The sequence below is a fragment of the Geospiza fortis genome, unplaced genomic scaffold (assembly GCF_000277835.1).
Source record: "Geospiza fortis unplaced genomic scaffold, GeoFor_1.0 scaffold108, whole genome shotgun sequence".
NCBI classification, from domain to species: Eukaryota; Metazoa; Chordata; class Aves; order Passeriformes; family Thraupidae; genus Geospiza; species Geospiza fortis.
The window spans coordinates 683252-701803 of record NW_005054439.1 but is presented as its reverse complement, the minus strand read 5'-3'; the positions used below and the strand labels follow the sequence as shown (position 1 = coordinate 701803).

General features: G+C 36.5%; 1 protein-coding gene across 1 annotated transcript in view; it reads right to left on the bottom strand.

Moving 5' to 3' along the window:
* Positions 1 to 759: 759 nt before the first annotated feature.
* Positions 760 to 18552, bottom strand: part of ADCY1 (adenylate cyclase 1) — a 177159-nt gene continuing 159366 nt past the window's right edge. The window contains exons 19-24 of the mRNA XM_031062174.1: positions 9898 to 10014; positions 8626 to 8772; positions 8138 to 8236; positions 4097 to 4211; positions 1964 to 2088; positions 760 to 1128 (exon numbers count right to left, since the gene is read on the bottom strand). Coding sequence (XP_030918034.1) covers positions 790 to 1128; positions 1964 to 2088; positions 4097 to 4211; positions 8138 to 8236; positions 8626 to 8772; positions 9898 to 10014 — 942 coding nt within the window. The 3' untranslated portion in view covers positions 760 to 789. The remainder of the gene's footprint in view (positions 1129 to 1963; positions 2089 to 4096; positions 4212 to 8137; positions 8237 to 8625; positions 8773 to 9897; positions 10015 to 18552) is intronic.

Below are 18552 nucleotides of genomic sequence, written 5' to 3'. Positions count from 1 at the left end.
TTAATGGAAAGAATATATATTGTTCTTTTGCCTAAACTTTAAGCTCTGTGATTTATCTACTTTATATCCTGGTGTAATGGTTTGATTGAAAGTTTTTGTAAGCTTTTGTAAGTTTTTAGAGCATGCAAGGAGAACTAAAAAAAAAATATGTAGGGTTCTGTAATTAGCTGAATCCAGTTTTCATTAATCCTCCCTTGACAGCTCAATAAACACTGTTCTCATTGTATTAATTCATACACTGGGAACACAGTTTCTCAAAGTCTTACTGTAGCCCTGGAGAGTCTTCAGGTGTTCCACATTCCATGGTTAAATGCAGCTTTGCTAATCCCAGGCCCAACAATTCTGGCTATGACAGAAAGAGAAATCTCTTTGCTATGTCTCTGACGGTGGATGTGTAAATAAATACACATTTTTATGTTCATTTCTATAAATCTCTATTAAGTCTACGCAGAACTGTTTGTATGTGTGCATATATGGATTAAAACATGTATATACACACACACATAAATAATTGCTTGCACATTTATCTTTTTTCACTTACTGTTTAAAAATGCCAAGAAAATATGCCTCATTTCCAGAAAATCCCATTTTGACTTTTCATAACAGAATTGCTAGCCCTTATATGTTCCATCCCAAGAGTTCATTACACAGTCCCCAAGTTCTCTTTGGTTGGGTTGTAGTGGTCCTTGGTTAATGACATGGCCTATGACCTCTGACTTCTTAGTAAAAATTCAGGCAACCATCGCTCTCCAAGTTGACTGCAAGTGACACAACCAAATCTCCTTTGTTCTATGCCTCCTTCACAGCTGGCACAGAAGGAAGATAATGCAGTGTTTGGTTTGTGTGAGTGGCAGATGCTTGACCTGCTCCAAGACCAGGTTTTACAGTAAAGCTAGCAACTGAGGACACCGATGGGCAGCTGGTGCCCAGTTTTGTCTGAATGTTTGCTCTCCCATAAGGGTACATTTTCCGCTCTAAGTTTAATGACCGTGTTTGGGAATTATTTCCATCAGCCTTTCCTTCCAGGAAATAGGTCAACATTTCACCTTTCCCCTTTACACTAACTTTACCCCTGCACACGAATTCATAACTGCATCTTTTTAATATCCGATGAACTTCTTCTGTCACCTGAAGACAGAAAAAACCAAACAAACCCGTTACTTTTTTCTGTTCATGTAGTTGCCCACCCCTCTCCCTTTTACTTCTTAGTCATGAAATATGCATAAACAGAATGGATTATCACCTACAGCTGCTCTCAGGCTCACTTAGAATTTTCTTTATGAAGTAAAGATCACTGATAAAACTGGAATCTGAGAAGCAGAATTTCTGGTCTTGAGTTAAATAAATACAGAGACAGATTAAGCTCCATCCAACAGAAATATGTAGCCAAATTGTAAGCTGTATCAGTTCTAGTGATGTTAATTTATTGCAGAAGACCTTTTGGTCCCTGAAGATTAAACCGATGTTTTGGATAAATTACTGCAGCTGTTCACTGAGCTTTTGAGAGGAACACCATAGGTTCTAGTAGTAGAGCAACAATGTTCTCTGTCTGCATCACTTCTCCAATCCAAAGTATCCAAGCAATTTTTAGAGCTTCATAAAATGTGGTAAGATGCAAATGAGCATAGATCCTTTCCTTGTAGGTCTTATTTAGGCAAAAGTTCTACAGCACAAAGACCATCAGTGTTAACATTCCCAGGCTTACCTTCAACTGTGTGCAATGAAGCAGAGAACTCTTGTTTCTTTTGATGGGAAATTATTTATTTGAGGATTTCATTGTCTCTAAGGAGTGAAGTGTATAAGACAGAAAACAACTATACTTCTGATGGTGAGTCATCTGGAGAGTGTTGCCCTCTCCATAAGAACAAAGAGAGGCTGTGTTTTCTTAGTGTTTTTGAAAATGTAATGACATATAAAACAGCAAGTATGTAAAGTTTGCAAAATTGTCTTAGAAAGCACTCACCTGAATCTTTCCCTGCACTCCAGTACTATCCATCCGGCTGGCAACATTCACAGTATTCCCCCAAATATCATACTGTGGTCTTCTGGCTCCAATGACTCCTGCCACTACTGGCCCAACATTAATACCTAAAATTAAACAATGAGTTTGGTTTTCACTACAGCATATTATCCAAAGGAAACATGAATCCTGCCAAACAGATTTGACTTAAGTGTCTTAGCATTTTTTTTTTTTTGTAATACAGTAATATATGTTAACATGATAAAGCTGAGTCAAGGGAAGTTTATGTTAGGTGTTAGGAAAAGGTTTTTCACCCAAAAGGGGACTGAGCACTGGAACAAGCTCTCCAGGGAAATGATCACAGCACAAGCTTGACAGAATTCAAGAAGCATTTGGACAATGCTCTCAGGCACAGAGTGTGACTTTTGGGCTGCCCTGTGCAGGGCCAGGAGTTGGGCTTGATGATCCTGATGGCTTCCTTACATACTCAATGATGTCTTAGCATATTCATGATTCTATGACTAAATTAATGCAAGTGGACTTCTGCATTTGTAAAAGTCTTAGAAACACAACAAAGACATTCCTTGGGATACCTTATTGGAAATGTAATTTGTGATTACAAATGTGATTGACAACATAAAAATTTGATTCTTCTGTGGATTTTTAAAAAATCCAATATTTGTTTAAGGAAAAGAAGTAAAGCAGTAGTAGCGCAGAGTTTAGCTGAAAATGGGACAAACTGTTAAAGATCTTTGTTTCCTATAACTTCCACTGCAGTTGCATATACAAAGCCTTTTAATGGAGGTTTTAATGGAGATTGTCCAAGTGGAACAGAAATAATGGTCTGGAATACACAAAGGTTGGGGTAAGGGAAGTGTGTCAGGTTGGTTGTTAGTACTAGACAACTCAGATCCCAGAGACCGTAGAAGAGGACAAAAGTATGTGAAAATGGCTCAAGCGTATTTTTTTTGAAACTGCAGAGCTCAGTTCTACATTTCTGACTGATTTCAACATCTGGTTTGGAATATAAAAGAGCATGTTTCTTCTGAGTGCTCTGTTGCAGAGTTGCAGATACTAAACCCTGCACGAGATTCTGCGCAAGGGCTTTTCTAGACAATTTATGCAGAAGAATGAGGGTTAGATATTTGATCCTTTGTGAACTTGGAAAGACAAGTTATAACAGAGTTCAAAGAGAATTTGGGGTTTATAATTATTAGGATGTACAGGAGGTCAAAGATGTATAACTCTTCTGTTGCTGCCTTTGATGTCTTTGGTCTTTTTCAATCTTCTGCTGCTAGCAACCTCAGTTTTCCTGTAGCCCAGCTCATTCTCACAAGTCAGCCATGAAAATATATAGAGAAAGAAGCTGGAGAAAACTATTAGTGTTAGAATATGCAATAATGAGAACAGCAGTAGAAGTACTGCTGGAGAGAAGCAGGATACATGAAGAAAGGGAAGAGGGAACTTGATGTCTAAGAAGGCTGAGAGAAATGAGTGGTAAGACATAACATGTAAAGGATTGCATGGGAAGGGTTGTGTTGTGCAGACCAGAGGATTTGATTAGTTGGAGCAAACAGGACTGGTTAAGGTGATTTGGTGTTTGCGGAGAAAAAGCTCCCATTGCACTTTTAATGCCAATGAAGCTTTTGCAGATGCAACTTAATGTAATATAGTAAGTCTCAATTTTCAGCAGCTTAGCAATGTTCCCTCAGCAGTGTTAATTTGCAACTCTAAAGCCCTTTGGCTCTGGACATACAGTATTTTTTCAATGCTTGGGGTAGATTCTTCTGTGAATTCAACTGTCACTCTGCCCAGAGGCAACCTATTGTTCCAGCCTCCAAGTGTAAGCCAGAAGATTGGGTACACTCATAATATTGTATAAAATTAATGGTGCACTTTCGTTTTAGGGGTGCATAGATTAAGTAAGCACACTTGAATTGGAGGGAATTACAATTCTTAATACTAATGCACACCATCCAGACTGCTGACCTTTTACATGGATGTGACTCTCTCTGTAATGGAGAATTCTCAGTTTTAATCGTGAGGGCAGGACAGGTAATCCTTTGTTGACAGCACAGGAAAAGCCAACAAAAACCGATCTTCTGCTTGTGTGATAATTGTAGAAGCATGACTTACCAACTCGTAGGACAAAGTCATTGTAAGACTGATAGTTGATTTCATCAAGAACGTCAAACATCTCAATTGCAAAATCTGCCAGTGTAGTCAGATGGGAATAAATTGATTTTTTAGCCTAGAAACAAAATAGTGTTGCACATTAGATTTGTATGGTACTGAGATGCAGGTTAAATACTAAAGTGAAAAATAATGAGAAGCTCAAACAGATGTCTTAGGAAAAGAATCTAACAAATTTTTTTGTTTGTGAAGGGAAATTTTAGATGGTAGCTGCAGCACATGCATTCTTTTCTTCTGCTATCTTTTTGTTATTCTCTCTCTCCTTTTGATTTCTGGAAAGAATGTAAAGCAAAGTTCCCATGGTAAAGTGGTTCTGTTGCTAGAGAGCTGCAGATGTTGGTTTTGAGTGTGGCAGGGAATATAACCTGCTTTCTTACAAAACTACTTTGCCTGATGATTATTAATAACTACAGTTTCTGCCCTCTTCTTCATTTGGGGATTTTGCTAGCTCCCAGCTTCCATGGGGTGTGTGCTGTTCCCATTGGACAAAATTCCTGTTAGGTTTAATCCTGTGAGGTGCAGAACCATCCTGTGTTTTTCCTTTCCAGGCAAGTGCAAAGGAGCTGTTATCAAATGCATTTAAATGAACTAATGTTTTTTCTCCAAAAGGGATCAAATGAAATGGTGAAGTATTAACTTGTAAATAAAACCCCAAACATAAGAAAATAATTTTTACAAATTCAGTCTTATTAAACTGTGCAACTAATTTCAGAAGATATTGTAGATTCCAAAACTTAGCAAACTTCTAACATAATTCTAAAGATCATGAAAAAAATATTTGCAACAAAGTAGTAAAAATCTAAGCAGCATATTATTAGAAAGTGGAAAAGAAAGCTTTGCATATTTGTTTTGTATCTCATGCTCTTCCCCCAGGATCTAGCCTTGGTTAGTTAAAGACAGATTACCAGAATAAATCTTTGACTCAAGTCATTATGACTGCTCTTATGTTCTGCTCTTATTTGAATAAGAAATATGAATTTTTAAACAAATTTGATAAGTGAAAGTGGGCTAAAGGTAGGATATGGTGAAAGAAATACAGGGTCAGTGGCAGCTTCAGTAGGGTGTTACACAACAGGACTGTGCAAGCTGGCATGAGATGAAAGCTTGCTGTGTTTTTGCCATGATAGTGAGATTTTATAAATGCAGTGCTAAACAATGGCTGAAAAAACTGAGAAACAGGTTGCTATTTCCTTCATTCATCTCAGTTTGAAAGGGTTGCTTTATGTGGCTAGGAAACTTATAAAAAATTATGAAAGTCATCCTTGTGCCGGTGCCAACTTTTGGGAAGGATATTTTTATTTATCTTCCTGCATGTCTGGCATTCTGCTTCTTTCACTGTGAACTAGCTAGTTCTACTCTTTTCAGAATCACCAAAACAAGGAAGAACAAGAATTAAGCTTAAAGAGCTAATGGATACATTTCCAACAGAGATGGAAAAAATATTCAATGTCTGGAGTAGGGGGAGAGCATGATTTCTAATCTTTATGTTTCCTCTCTTCCATTTATTTGCTGTCTGATGAATGTTCTGTTTTCCTACAATGCCCTTCAGGGTTGTAGAAGAAAGGACTGGTGACAAATACTGAGTGCGCTGCAGATGACAGACGCCTCTCAATAGGATTAGGGCAAACTCGAACCTGCGCTGAAGAACACAAAGTTAGGACCCTGGTGAAGTCAGGATCCTGGTGAAAAAGACATAAAATGAATTTATATAGTGCAAAAGATCTACAAAGAGTTTCGTTTGTGTGCTGCCCTGTTGATAGAACAAATAATTATTTATTTAAATATCAGAGTAGTTACTGGAAAGACTGCCCAGAGCATCACAGCAAAGTCACTGCAATAGAGGCAATGAGCATTTACTGTAGCCACCTGCTGAAGTCAAGGTGCAGAAACAGGAATCCAGTAAAATATGGGATTTAAATATTTAACTTCATCAGGGTACTGGGCTCTTAAGTATATAAATATCCTCAGTTAAGAGCGCAATTAAGCCCATCCACTGCTTTCTGTTCATGTCCAAATCTTAGTGTGAAATTATTTATTCAAAATCAGAGGCTGTGCCAGATTTTCTGTTGAACCTGGAACACTCCTGCCAGAGGGCAGACCAGAGGCACATATGACTCCATAGGATAGCCCAGGGACTGTGTGAAGCTGGCAGTGATTGTCTGTGCATGACAGACCAGCCAAGATTATCAGACTTCTAATATACAAGTGTATGCTGAAGAACTACTGGGAAACTGGCAAGAGGATGTGAGTAATTTATATTAATTTGCATCACATGAACAGTAAGTTGACATCACAGAAGAGCTGAAACCCTAAGTTAAAGTAAAAATTATTGTCTGTTTCATATGACAGACAATTTTTCTGCAATACAGAATTTTAAACAAATTCTACATATATAGAAAAAAAATCAATATATGCCCCAAGATTTAAAAGGAAGACGAAGTTCTGTACAAGATTTTCTGCTGTGATTTAAAATGCATTACTATCACAAGCTCAGAACGGTATCTTCAGGACTGGCCTAACTCAGTTGACCCTTCACTCAACAACTATAAAATACAAGAGACAAACATGTTTAGGTTTTAGAATGTATGCCAAAGTTACCCAATAACACACTTGTTTTGAGGATTATAGTTCAAAGAGCATTTATACCAGACACAAAAGTATGCCACTGCCTGTTTGCCTCAGATCACACACTGAAAACATTCTAAAGATCAGTGTTTTTTGGCTGTCTCAGAACCCATGAGTCAAACATTTTAGGATAAACAGATTTTTAAAAATGCCTCTTTTTTTGGGTAATGTATAGATTTCTAGGAATGATGCAAAGGAAGGCATCAGCCAGAAATACTTTGCAGACCAGAATGTTAGTTGTGTGATATACTCCAATTAATTCTAACCATTGATTTAAATGTGGTCTTGTTTTTTATTTACTTAACAGGGATAGTTGTTGCTAAAAAGTCCACAGGGCATCTTCTGGTTTTTTTTTTTTTTTTGCTTTTTTTGTATTATTTTGTGTTATTTTGCAATGCTAAACCATATGCACTATTGTATTCAACATATGTCTACAACATATGTACATGCATATCAGAACAAGGGAGAAATGTCTGAAAACTCTGGGCAGATGAGGTGAATGGATTGCTTTAATTTTCACACTATTCTTATATTAGTAATTTTATAAAATTTTAATGATTTAGTTTTATTAGTGTAATTACTAACATGCATAGTACTCTGTATACTATGAATATAATATGATGCTCACAGGTTTTTCTGACTTTCCAGACGCTGCTTGGAAATCTAGGAAATCGCTGTTACAAGATAGTAACTTAAGGTAAGAATAATACTCTAAGAGGTAGTGATAAGAATACAGAAGAACTATGACTCAGAGACAGTGGGTTTGAAATGACTTCGACTTTTTTAATTAAAGTAAATTAAAAATTTACTTTACTGAGTAATTAAAGCAGTAAATAGAATGCTAATGGTAGAGACAAAGAAGAGCTAATTTGAAGGCGCCAGGTACAGTGCAGCACTGTACCTAGCACAAAGTTCCTGTCCATGATGGGGGTTGGGAGAGGATGTTTATTTTAGTTATAGGTTATGTTCAGATTTCAATATTAAAAATATATATAAAAACTGCATTTTAATAGTCTTCTGCTAGTTTTGCAGCAATTCACTACACCTAGAGTCTACCTTTCCCTGCATCTTACAAGGACATCTAAGATACCAGGTTTAAAACACTACTCCTGATTTAGAACCTTTTATACACCAACTTGCAGGGAATTCAAAGCTGCAGACAATGAAATCACAAGAGAAGCCACATAAGCAAGTGTGGCAGTTTTCCTTTCTGGCTTCAGCTGAATTTCAGGTTCAAAATGTAAAGAAGTCATAAAAATTATCAGTAATTGCACAGAATTAGTTGTGTTTCTGATGTTCTTTTGGAAATTGAAGGAAAATGGTTCCTTCACATAAGACTGTTATGTAAAATCTTCTCACCTTAGTTCCTGAAGTAGGTACGAGTCCCACAGCTGCCATATAAGTACTTCCAATTGTCTTGATCTTTTCAATATCCTTATAATATTCTTTGTCCATAAGCTTTGTTTAAAACATAAAACTGTTAAATATTACATAACATTTTAGACAAGCAACCATAGTTATCAGACAGTATGTGCAAGTTCATTAAACCATATCATATTTGCCAAGTTGAGTCTTGCCCGCTTTGAGGTCAATGAAAAAAAAATGTCATTAACTTTCATTTTTGATACTTTTCCCATAGAAGAGAAATTTTAGGTCAGAGTCATGTGCCTAAAAGTACAAATTTGGCACTTTAGAGAAGCCCAGTGGACACAAACTATGATTAAATAGGAAGTTTATAGTACTGTTTTAGTAAACAGTTCAAGATACACTGATTTACTTCAGATAATCACATTGATAGTTATCTGATAGAACGGCTATGGTCAAAAGACAAAGTGTTTAGACCTTACCTCATCAAAATCAGCAATAATTTCATTTAACAGGCGTAAACATTCCACTCCCATATTATTGCCATCCAGTTCGATGTAGAAATCATTGAAATTTGGGATGGAAGCAAACATCACTCCCACTTGTGAATATGACTGGTAATAAAGGTCCTGTAGTTCATAAGCAGATGTAATGTTTATTTAAAAAGATTAATCTAAATTAAACATCATTATTACATTACTTATTCTACTGCTAAGCAATAGCTAAGACAAAGGCCATCAGTTTTTCTAGAGAGAGAACCAGGCTTCTTAAAATAATGTTGAAAGATATCTTCACTTAAGACCACAATAGAAAATTAATACCTAAGGTATAAACCAATTTAAAACAACGTAGGGTTTTTTTTCTGTTTAGGCATAGAAGCAGCGAGCCAAAATTTGGACAAAGTTTTAACAATTATAGAACATTTATTGTACAAGAAAAATAATTATGTTTTCTCAGTCTTGTTTTATAAGCAAAATAAGAGATTGACCAATTTTATCCTGTGGTCCATAACTGGCCCCACTCCTTCAAGTTTTTCCATGTGTTGTGGAGTCCTATATAATATAATATAATGTTGTTCTGTATGGTAACATTTCTGCTTAAAAATTTGGAAGGCTCAAAGAAAGCAAAATAACTCTTCTGTGGTTCAAATACTTTGACCCAAAGTCTCAATAACAGTATCATGGATATTACAGCTACTCCAATGCTGAAGGCTTTCTGATGACCAGAAGGACTCTCATAAGGCCTTCTTGAACCAACTTATCGAGTCACTGCAGCCTTTCATGTTAATCTGAGTCTTCCTTAAGCATGTAGAATTCTCTGTTTTTAACTTTAAATAGATGGTTTTGGTAATGGTAGCATACTTTCCAGAAGTAGAGTGATTAATACCTAAATGTCTAGCAGTTCATGCACTTCACCATTCAGAACCAAACTGAGCTCATGCAATAGTGTGATAAATTCCAATATCCTACATTGATTGGGACATAAAAAAAGTGATTTACATGCAGGTACTTGGTTACATTGATATTGAATGACAATTTTCCCTTATTCTGAATTTTATTAAAATTCTTCAGAGAAGGAGGACCATACAGCAAAAGAAATAATCTGAAACTAATTCTTGAGCGCAAATTTTTACAAAGCTACTATTTTTACATGAGCAAAGATTTTTCCAAGCCGTTATTGAAAACATACAAGTATAAGGTGGCCCAAGCAACATGGGCCCATACAGCATGTATTTAAATTTTATCTTGGTTTACCATATTTCTTGGATTAGACATAAGAAAATGCTGTGCAACGTGGGCTGGCAACAGGTTGAAAAGAATTCTTTTATTATCCAGCTTGACTCTCTCCATATCATCTCTCTCTTCTTCTGCCTGTTGGAATAGAGGAGAAGAAAAACCTTTACAAAAACCAAAAACTTAGCTGAGCCTATCTAAATTAATTCATCCTTTGGAATTAAAATGAACAAAATGTAGAGTAGCAATCTAGATTGAGAACAGTTCTCCTGTACCATGCTTTTACATTAGGCAAAATCCCTTTAAATCCTTAGTAAGGTAATGTCTCTCAGCTGTTTTCAGTGTTTGATCAGCTGAGTGTATTGGTATCTTCTGTAGTTCTCTGTTCTTTTAAATAGAAACTTGATATGTTTACAGAGTAAATCAGAATAATCCCACTTAAATCCCATTGGCCTTGGAGGCCAATACATTGACAGCAGTATTTGATCCATCTTTCAGACAAAAAAAGCCAATGAGAATCTCCAGTGTTTAAAGCAAACCTGTGCACATTGCAGTAAAATTGGAACAAATCTGGTAAGACTATAGATTTAACAGAGAAAAAGATTTTAAAATTGAGCATCCTTAAGAATGATGTACAAATTAAAAAAATAATGTAAAAATAGTTAACATTTCTAGAGAATGTTTTAGTTATGCTGGTGTTTGTCATGAAAATATATATAGTTCCTTCACAACAGAAATTCTGTTATTGATGTGAATGACAGCATTCAGAAAGAGTGCTTAGGAGTTAACAGATCTGAGGTCTCTAACCCAAGATATGGGTATCTTATTACAAGTGCTTGACTTACAGTGTTAGTGTGAGTCATATAGGAGGAAACTATTTTAAAAATCAGACCCCTTATTTGAAAAATATTGAATATCTAGGAATCTCATTTGGGACTTCTAGGTTTGCAAATTCCAGCCTAGTCTTTCACAGATTCATGTGCAAAATTATTTTACTAGCATTTTCTCCTTGTTCTTAGAGTGACTTTTGGCCTCACACTGATTTCAATTAGAAAACACTTGATCAGTATCATATTCATCTCACAGAAATCATAGTTTATTCTTTGTTCCTCAATCACACACACAAATAATCTGCTGTAATCCCAATGTGATTTGGTTATGTAATTACAGTCAGTAGAAGACTGGAAAGCCAGATTCTCAGGCATTGTTGAGAAACTCCAGTCACATAAATCATTGATGAACCTGTTCTAATCTTTCTTGGTGTCCAATTTATATCTGAAATTTGGTATCCTGATCTATTACAAAGTCCACATAATTTCTCAGTATCCATTCCTGTCTAAGTAGGAGAAAACCAGTCAACTCTTGCTTTTGTATAGTCTAACAATATTATTTCATGTGATTTTTTTTCCAGGTTGCTATGATGAAACTTAAGAAACAACGTTTTTATTCAGGTTACACAGTCTGTTTAGCCTGCAGTTTATTCTGTATTTTAAAATTTCTTTACAAGTAGAAAGAGTTCTGAAAGAGAACTGATTTCATAAACATAAATTCTTCAGGAATTTTTGCCTTTTAAAATAAATTCTCAGCTCCTATTCTAATTTGGGTAATAAGAAACAAACCTGTTCTAGAGGTGAAATATCAGTAAACTTTAAACAGCAATTAAATTTTGCAAGAAATATACCTGAAGCTTTTATTCTAACTGTCTATTTCCTGCTTGTGAGCTGTTTTCTTGACACTTATTTCGCTGTTTAAATTTCACATGCTCTTTTCTTAAAATATCCTTCCCCTATTTGGTGGTATAACTCTGACTTACTGTTTTCTATAAACATGTGAAATGGCCTCTGGCATTTAGTTTGACTGTTGGAATTTAAATGTTTTAACAGGAAAAATAAAAAGGTTCTTCAGCTGAAAATCCAAACCAAGCTTGCAACTCCATTTTACATCACACTGGAACAAGGAAAATTTTATTCTGACAACAGCAAATAGATTTGGGAACTGAATTGATGATCTTAATAAAATATCCCCTCTGATCTTCCTTATTCATTCCTCTATTTTTTGAACAAGAAACTTTGTTGTTGCTTTCTTCCTAGGAATGTTAAGGTTCTCATTTAACCTACCGATACAATATGGGCAGAATACCTTCCTAAAGAACAATACCCTTTTGAGTCAAGGTGTGGAGATTTCTGGACTAATCAAAGGAATCAACTAGGTAAGTGGAGTAATCAGTTTGGTGCATTGTATGGGTAGTAATGTTTCTCAGTCACTGGCAGCTGTTGTTCATTTCTGATGTGGAAATGTGTGACGAAATCTGCCTTGCCCAATTGTGGACCAAACTGTTCTTTTTGGAAGAAATGATTGAAAAGATTCTCCAATACATCCATCATTATGTATGAACCACAACAAAAGTTTCAGAGTAAAGAATATCTGTGACAAAGAAGTAGAGAACTGAGCTCTTGAGTGAAGAGCTAATGGCTCAAATCAAGATATCAGAGTCATGTCTGAGGTGGTGGCAAAATCATTTAAGAGCAGGGAAAGGCATTAATGATGCCACTGTTGCTAATGATAGAATGCTACATTTTCAACACACCTAACAAGTGTCTCTCCCCTTTTTGGATGCAAAACTGTTAACTACAATTTTGGATCTGAGAGGGTTCTGTTGCCAAAAATGAGATTGTGGGAAAAAGACTTGACCTAAAATTAAAGATAACAGTATGGAAAATATAGGGGGAAGTATGGTTGCTACTCCCTGGATGGAACACAGTCAGCACACCCAAATTTCCATGCACAGTACAATCTAGGGGGAACTAAACGGAGAGTGGAGTGGAGTGGAGTGAAGTGGAATGGAGCGGAGTGGAGTGGGGTGGGACACTGCAACCAGGTTCTGTTGAAACCCTTGGAGAAGAGGGCACTTGGTGGTACTTTTTAGTTAATAAGCCACACAGCAGCTGGAAGCCTAGGGAGATAAAGGAAGATGTCCTGCTATTGAATCAGCAGCTATGACAGCATTACCCTCCTTGGATTGACACATATCCCTATCCCAAGGTTATGTCAGATGCTACACTGATGTTATGTGCCTCCAAGGCACAACCATCCCTCACTGAGCAATACGTATGACTAATGTCACTCAGGCTTTGCATAAATGTAAAGAAGAATTAAGAAAGGATAGAAGACTCCATTGTAACTGCTGGGATTAGGTGGTAGGCTGAACCTCTCTTCTCCCCCATATGGACACCTATGGGGTAAGAAGTATACTCTATGCATGCTGAATGATTATCTCTAGCGAGCTCTCAATGGGGATTAGAGCTTGTCTGTACATTGCTTTGAATACATTTTTGCAGTCAGATACTTTCACCAGCAATCCTAAAACCTTATGTTCTCACTACTGTTTTTTATTAATAAAGAGTGTTGTCTGCAAACTGTTAATGTGGATTTTTCAAGGGTGCTAGCAGTCAATGGCAGTGGGTTAAGGTGTGGAGACCCATAAGGTTGTCTCTCTTTTGGCATGTGACCCTGAACAAATGAGTTGAACTGCAGTCCGATCTAGCAGACCACTCCATGAAGGGTCCCCATGGCCGGAGGTGCTGGCAGACTGCTTAAGCAACAGGATCTCAGCTTTCCTGAGTCATGGTCAGACTAATCAAACACTAAGGGTTTGAGAAAATCTTCATTTTCACATGAAAAACTCCTAACATCATGGAAAGTCCTTGAATAATATAATTCTGTGATTCATGGTGGGTAATGATAGGAAACCCAAATTAGAGGCAAAATATGCTAACAGAAGAACAAGGAGAGTGCTCTTGCTTTTTTGTTCCATGAACTATTTGAGGCCAAGCACCTCCTAGCTAAAAGAGAGAGAAAGAGGAGTGCACTCTCTCCATGTGTCCTGGGAGAAATTTGTGCTGATAATGCTCAGGTGGGGCAGTGCAGCGTCCCAAAAACTAAGCTGTGTTAGCCCTGCCTGATCTAGCTCCAGAACTAGAAGCAAAACATTCATGGAATTAGCATAGCATTCCTTCTGATTTATTTTCTCATGCTGAAAAGCAAAGGCATATTATCTTAGACCACACACTGGGTCAATACTGTTGTATTGTTCCTAGTACCCAAGATGGGGTCTCTGCATGGACTGCACTTAAACCATCCACACACTATGCCTAACATCCTGCTTTATTATTGAAGTAATATGTTAGGAATATGAACTGAAGTGTCTCTTCTCTGCTACTATTGCACAGAGCTTGAGTATCTATCCTCTTGCCTTGCACTCTTGCCTAAGACAGCTCTCATTTATTCAATTCCCCAGGAGCTGCTTGGGGAAAGAGGAAATGTCTTCTTGCATCTCTCACAAGGGAAGATAAAGGAGGGAAGGTGAAGTGAAAAAAGACTTTGGTCATATTCAACAGTGAGGACTCTGAAACTATCCCATCAAAGAGGTAATATAGGAGGGAAGTAAGCCAATTACTGGTATTTTCTGGACCTTTTCCCAGCTTCCCGCTTTCTGCCTTTCAGGGAAGTGCAATGAAAACTATCCTTCCTCCTTGTCGCTCATGAGCTTTTAATGCCTACTCTTGAGCAGCTGAGATTAGAGGATGCATAAGCATCATTCTTTCTCAGGAAAAACAGACACTGGGAAAGGAGAAGGAGTACTTGGGGCTGAAATATTAAAATAGCACAGATCACAGCTATTTACATTCCTGGTGGGAATATTATCCAAACAGCTAAATGGCATTTAAACCTTCATCTATTTGACCCTATTCCCATTGGTTAATTAAGGAAAGCTGACAGGATGATATTTATGCAATAGCACTAGCTCAAAAAACAGATTATTGTGAAAATAAACAAGAAAGAAAGTGCATTGGCATGACCAATATAATTTTTCACATTCTGCTGTTTGCTTATACCTATTTGGTATTTGTGGCAGCTAGGTCATTTTGTGGAACCCAACTGTATTTGCAGAGCTGCAGTATTTAAAAGCAGGCTTTATTTTTGCAGTGGAAATGGTGACAAAATTTAAAATGTTTTTATTACTATGACTTTTTATATCAATCTAACTAACATCTACTGCATTTTACATAGTTACACATGATCCTACAGTTTTTACAATGTTGGTAAGTGGTTACCCATCCTCTGTCTGGGAAGTGGTCTGAACAGTTTTATCACCTGACAGTTTAATAAGCCTAAAAATGCTGTAGAATGGTCACTGACTAAATAGATACCACATGAGAATACAGTTTCAAGATTCAGTTGAAAAGAAGCTGAGCACCAATGCCATGAGAATCTCATTTTTTGCGCCTGAAGATGGCACTACATCCACAGGGAACAAACATATCACACTACTTTAGTAGCACCAGGTTTTTGAGTGGAAGTGCTAAGGCACCTGGCGAGTCTTGCCTGTAGGCTGTAAAATTCTTATTTCTTGCGAGTGTAATGGGCTAGAAAAGACAGCAGAATGATATTCTAGTATTCCCTAAAGAATGCACCAATTGAATGCAGTAAATGAAGTCATATAATTGTATTATTCTTGTTTTCCTCCCATGACAAATCCTGGGTGAGTGAGCAACTACATTTTTTGGTAGTTTTAGGATCTTCCTGAATTCCTTACTTTTTTTCCCCCTCCCAGTTCTGTTAAATAATTTGCATAATCAAAAGTGATTATCAGTCACAAATAAGTAAAATCTCCTATATTTGCTATTCATAGTTATTGTCATATGAGGAACACAGAGTTACACAATAATGTTATGCAGAAAATGAAATTGTCCTCCCACTGCCTATTAAAAATATCAAGAAAACAACCAACAGATATTTTCTGAAAATACTGTGATATTCAGAACAGTTAAATCTGGCACAGAAAAAAAACCCATAGCAAATCAACAAGAGCCTATAACACTACTGATTGGTGAACAGAAGGTACAAATATAAATGTTTTAACAACATATCATCCATAAAACAGTATTTTTCCGTGCAATGTACATAAATTCTACTGTATTATCACTGTTCTGATAATGCAGCGTAGATGCATGGAAGTTGGATTAACTTGTCTTGAAACTGTGTAATTTTTCTTAATCAGTTTTTCTGGTTTGAAACTGCTATTCTTTAAAGTACTTTTTTTTCCCCTGATGGGGTGAAAAAAATGTGTTAAATTATGTTTTCCTCAGACCTTAGCACAGACCACTGAATATGTATCTATGTATTCCTATTATTAGTTTCGGGATACTTTCATGGTTTAAAGTATAATTTAGTAGTACTGGACTGTTGTTCATGATGAAATAAAAGAAGTTATCTATGAAATCCTTTCTATTACAGTTTATGCCACAAATGCTTTTATTCATCTGAGAACATTTTTTACAGGATTAGTCCAATAATGAATGTTACGAAAAGTATGCAAACAAAGTGCTTGAAGCTTCCAGAAATGGGTCTGAAATTCCCCCAGATGTAAGCCAGCAATTGAAAAACTTCCTAAAATGACAGGAATATCTTCACACAGCTGGGACTGGCTACTAGAAGATGTAAATATACATTCAGCATTTGGTTCATGCAATTCAGTGTTTGGACAAAGAAACAGCACACACTTTACAAAACAGAAAATCTCCATAGATCCTGTGCACTAAGTCAATGGTCTTTCTAAAACTTCTGTTACCAGAAATATAACCAAGTTAAGCCAACATGGTTTAACAGTAAGTAGTACTATGGCTGTAGAGAAACATGACCAAAGCTGCTTTGAGCCTTATAGAAGGCTCCTGCAGTCCACAGCTACAGAAAACTGGTTCTTATTTGTCACCTCTTCAAGGCTGCTGAACAATTAGTAGCCTGGAGTTTGCTAACTACTCAAAGGCAGATATAACATATAGGTATTTCCAATAAACAGTGTTCCCTGAACCTAGCAAGTACAAAGACCATGTTCTGGGTTTTTGTTTTGTTTTGTTTTGTTTTGTTTTGTTTTTGCTTATTCATTTGAATGGGTAAGCAAAAGAACAACTTCTGTAACATCCATCATGGACAGTACTCCTGGTTGTTATGACAATTAGTCCTTGGACTCAGTATCATTTACAACCAATACACAGAGTGGAAAGCAGAACAGCATTTCTTTTAACGTGCTATCCACTATTACTTACTGTACAGGGAATAGATCTTCCACTTGGAATTGAGAAGATGAAAGGTATATGCCTAGATAATCTAAGAGGCCAAGAACATAATCATTGAAATCATAATCATTTGAAATCAGCATACTGATTTCAAAGAATGCTAGTTATGTTGATGCCTAAATTCTGAATTTTCTACCTAAACTGATTTTTTTCCTTTCTCATTATTATCACACAAACCTCACACACAAGGTGGCACCACATAAATCTCTGATTTACAATTGAAAAGATCTGAAAATGGCATTTGGTTTTCTCAGATGAAAAACACTTTTTGAAATGGTACCTGAAAATGCCGGTGGACAATACTGAAATTTCGCGTCTCTTATCTCCTCTTACTGTCCCTTGGAGAAAGTGCACAATGGTTTTAACAATAGTAATGATGACTAGGTATTTTTATATAACTTGTCTCTAAGAAAACAGAAAAAGTCCATATTTCTTCCTTTACCACTGTCCAAGTCCAGGTCTGGTCTTTCATTAGAAAATCATGCCATATGCCTGTACTCCAATTTTTTAAACTGATTAATTGCTAATTAAAAGCTAACTTAAAACTAAGAATCTTTAAGCAGTACTTCCATTAGGGATGCACAATTTGCCATGCAAGTTGCAGTTGCTGAAATTATGAAAAGTATTTAAGATGCTGGAACTCTTTCTTGTGACTGAAAGGTCATAAGATAGCAGAACTGGTACATTACTGCACTGCTACTCTATTTCAGGGCTAGGAATAACATACAGAAGGTTTTGGATTAATGGATCAGATGGCACTCACATACTTCCACTCTGTGCCAACCCATATCAAATTAGAGACCATCCAACAAGGCAGGTGCTGAACTGAATTTCAAAATCAGGCAATCTTTTTTTCCATCTGCAAATTGTATTTGGCACCACAGCAAAGAGAAACTAGTATCAGTTTATCCAAAACAACCTTCTGAGGCTGACATTCACAGCAGTTATCAATACTGCAGGTCATAGGACAAAAATTAAATTGAATGATCACATTCAGTTGAACTGTACAGAGTTGAGAGAAATTATAGAACAAGATAATCTTAAAGCATAAAGGAGATTGGACATCAAGTCAAACAAGAAACCCCTCCACAGTTTAACTGCTAGATGGAAAAACTTTTCAAGCAGAAGACAATAGAACTAAGTCATAACTGATTTCTCCATTTTATGTAATACAGTGGAGCCAGGGATATGTTCCAATCAACCAGTAACCCATGTGTTCCAGTCTTTATGTTATGTTTAAAAGCAAGAGCTATAATGATTTAAATGGTCCTCTTGACAAAATAATTAACGGGGAGCAGGTGAGAATAGGTGTGTGAGTTTGGAAAACTTCCAAATTCCACCAAATAAACTTACATATTCAACTTTCTCCTTCCCTTGGGGGCCAGTGTAAAACATTTTGGAGGTGGGAATTAGACTGCTGAGAGGTGTGACAGGAGGTAGACATATCCTCATGACCATGTTATGGCTAATATAATTTCTATAGGTTTTTGCTGTGTCTATGATAGTTAGGAAATGCATTTTCAAAAATGGTCCCTGCACT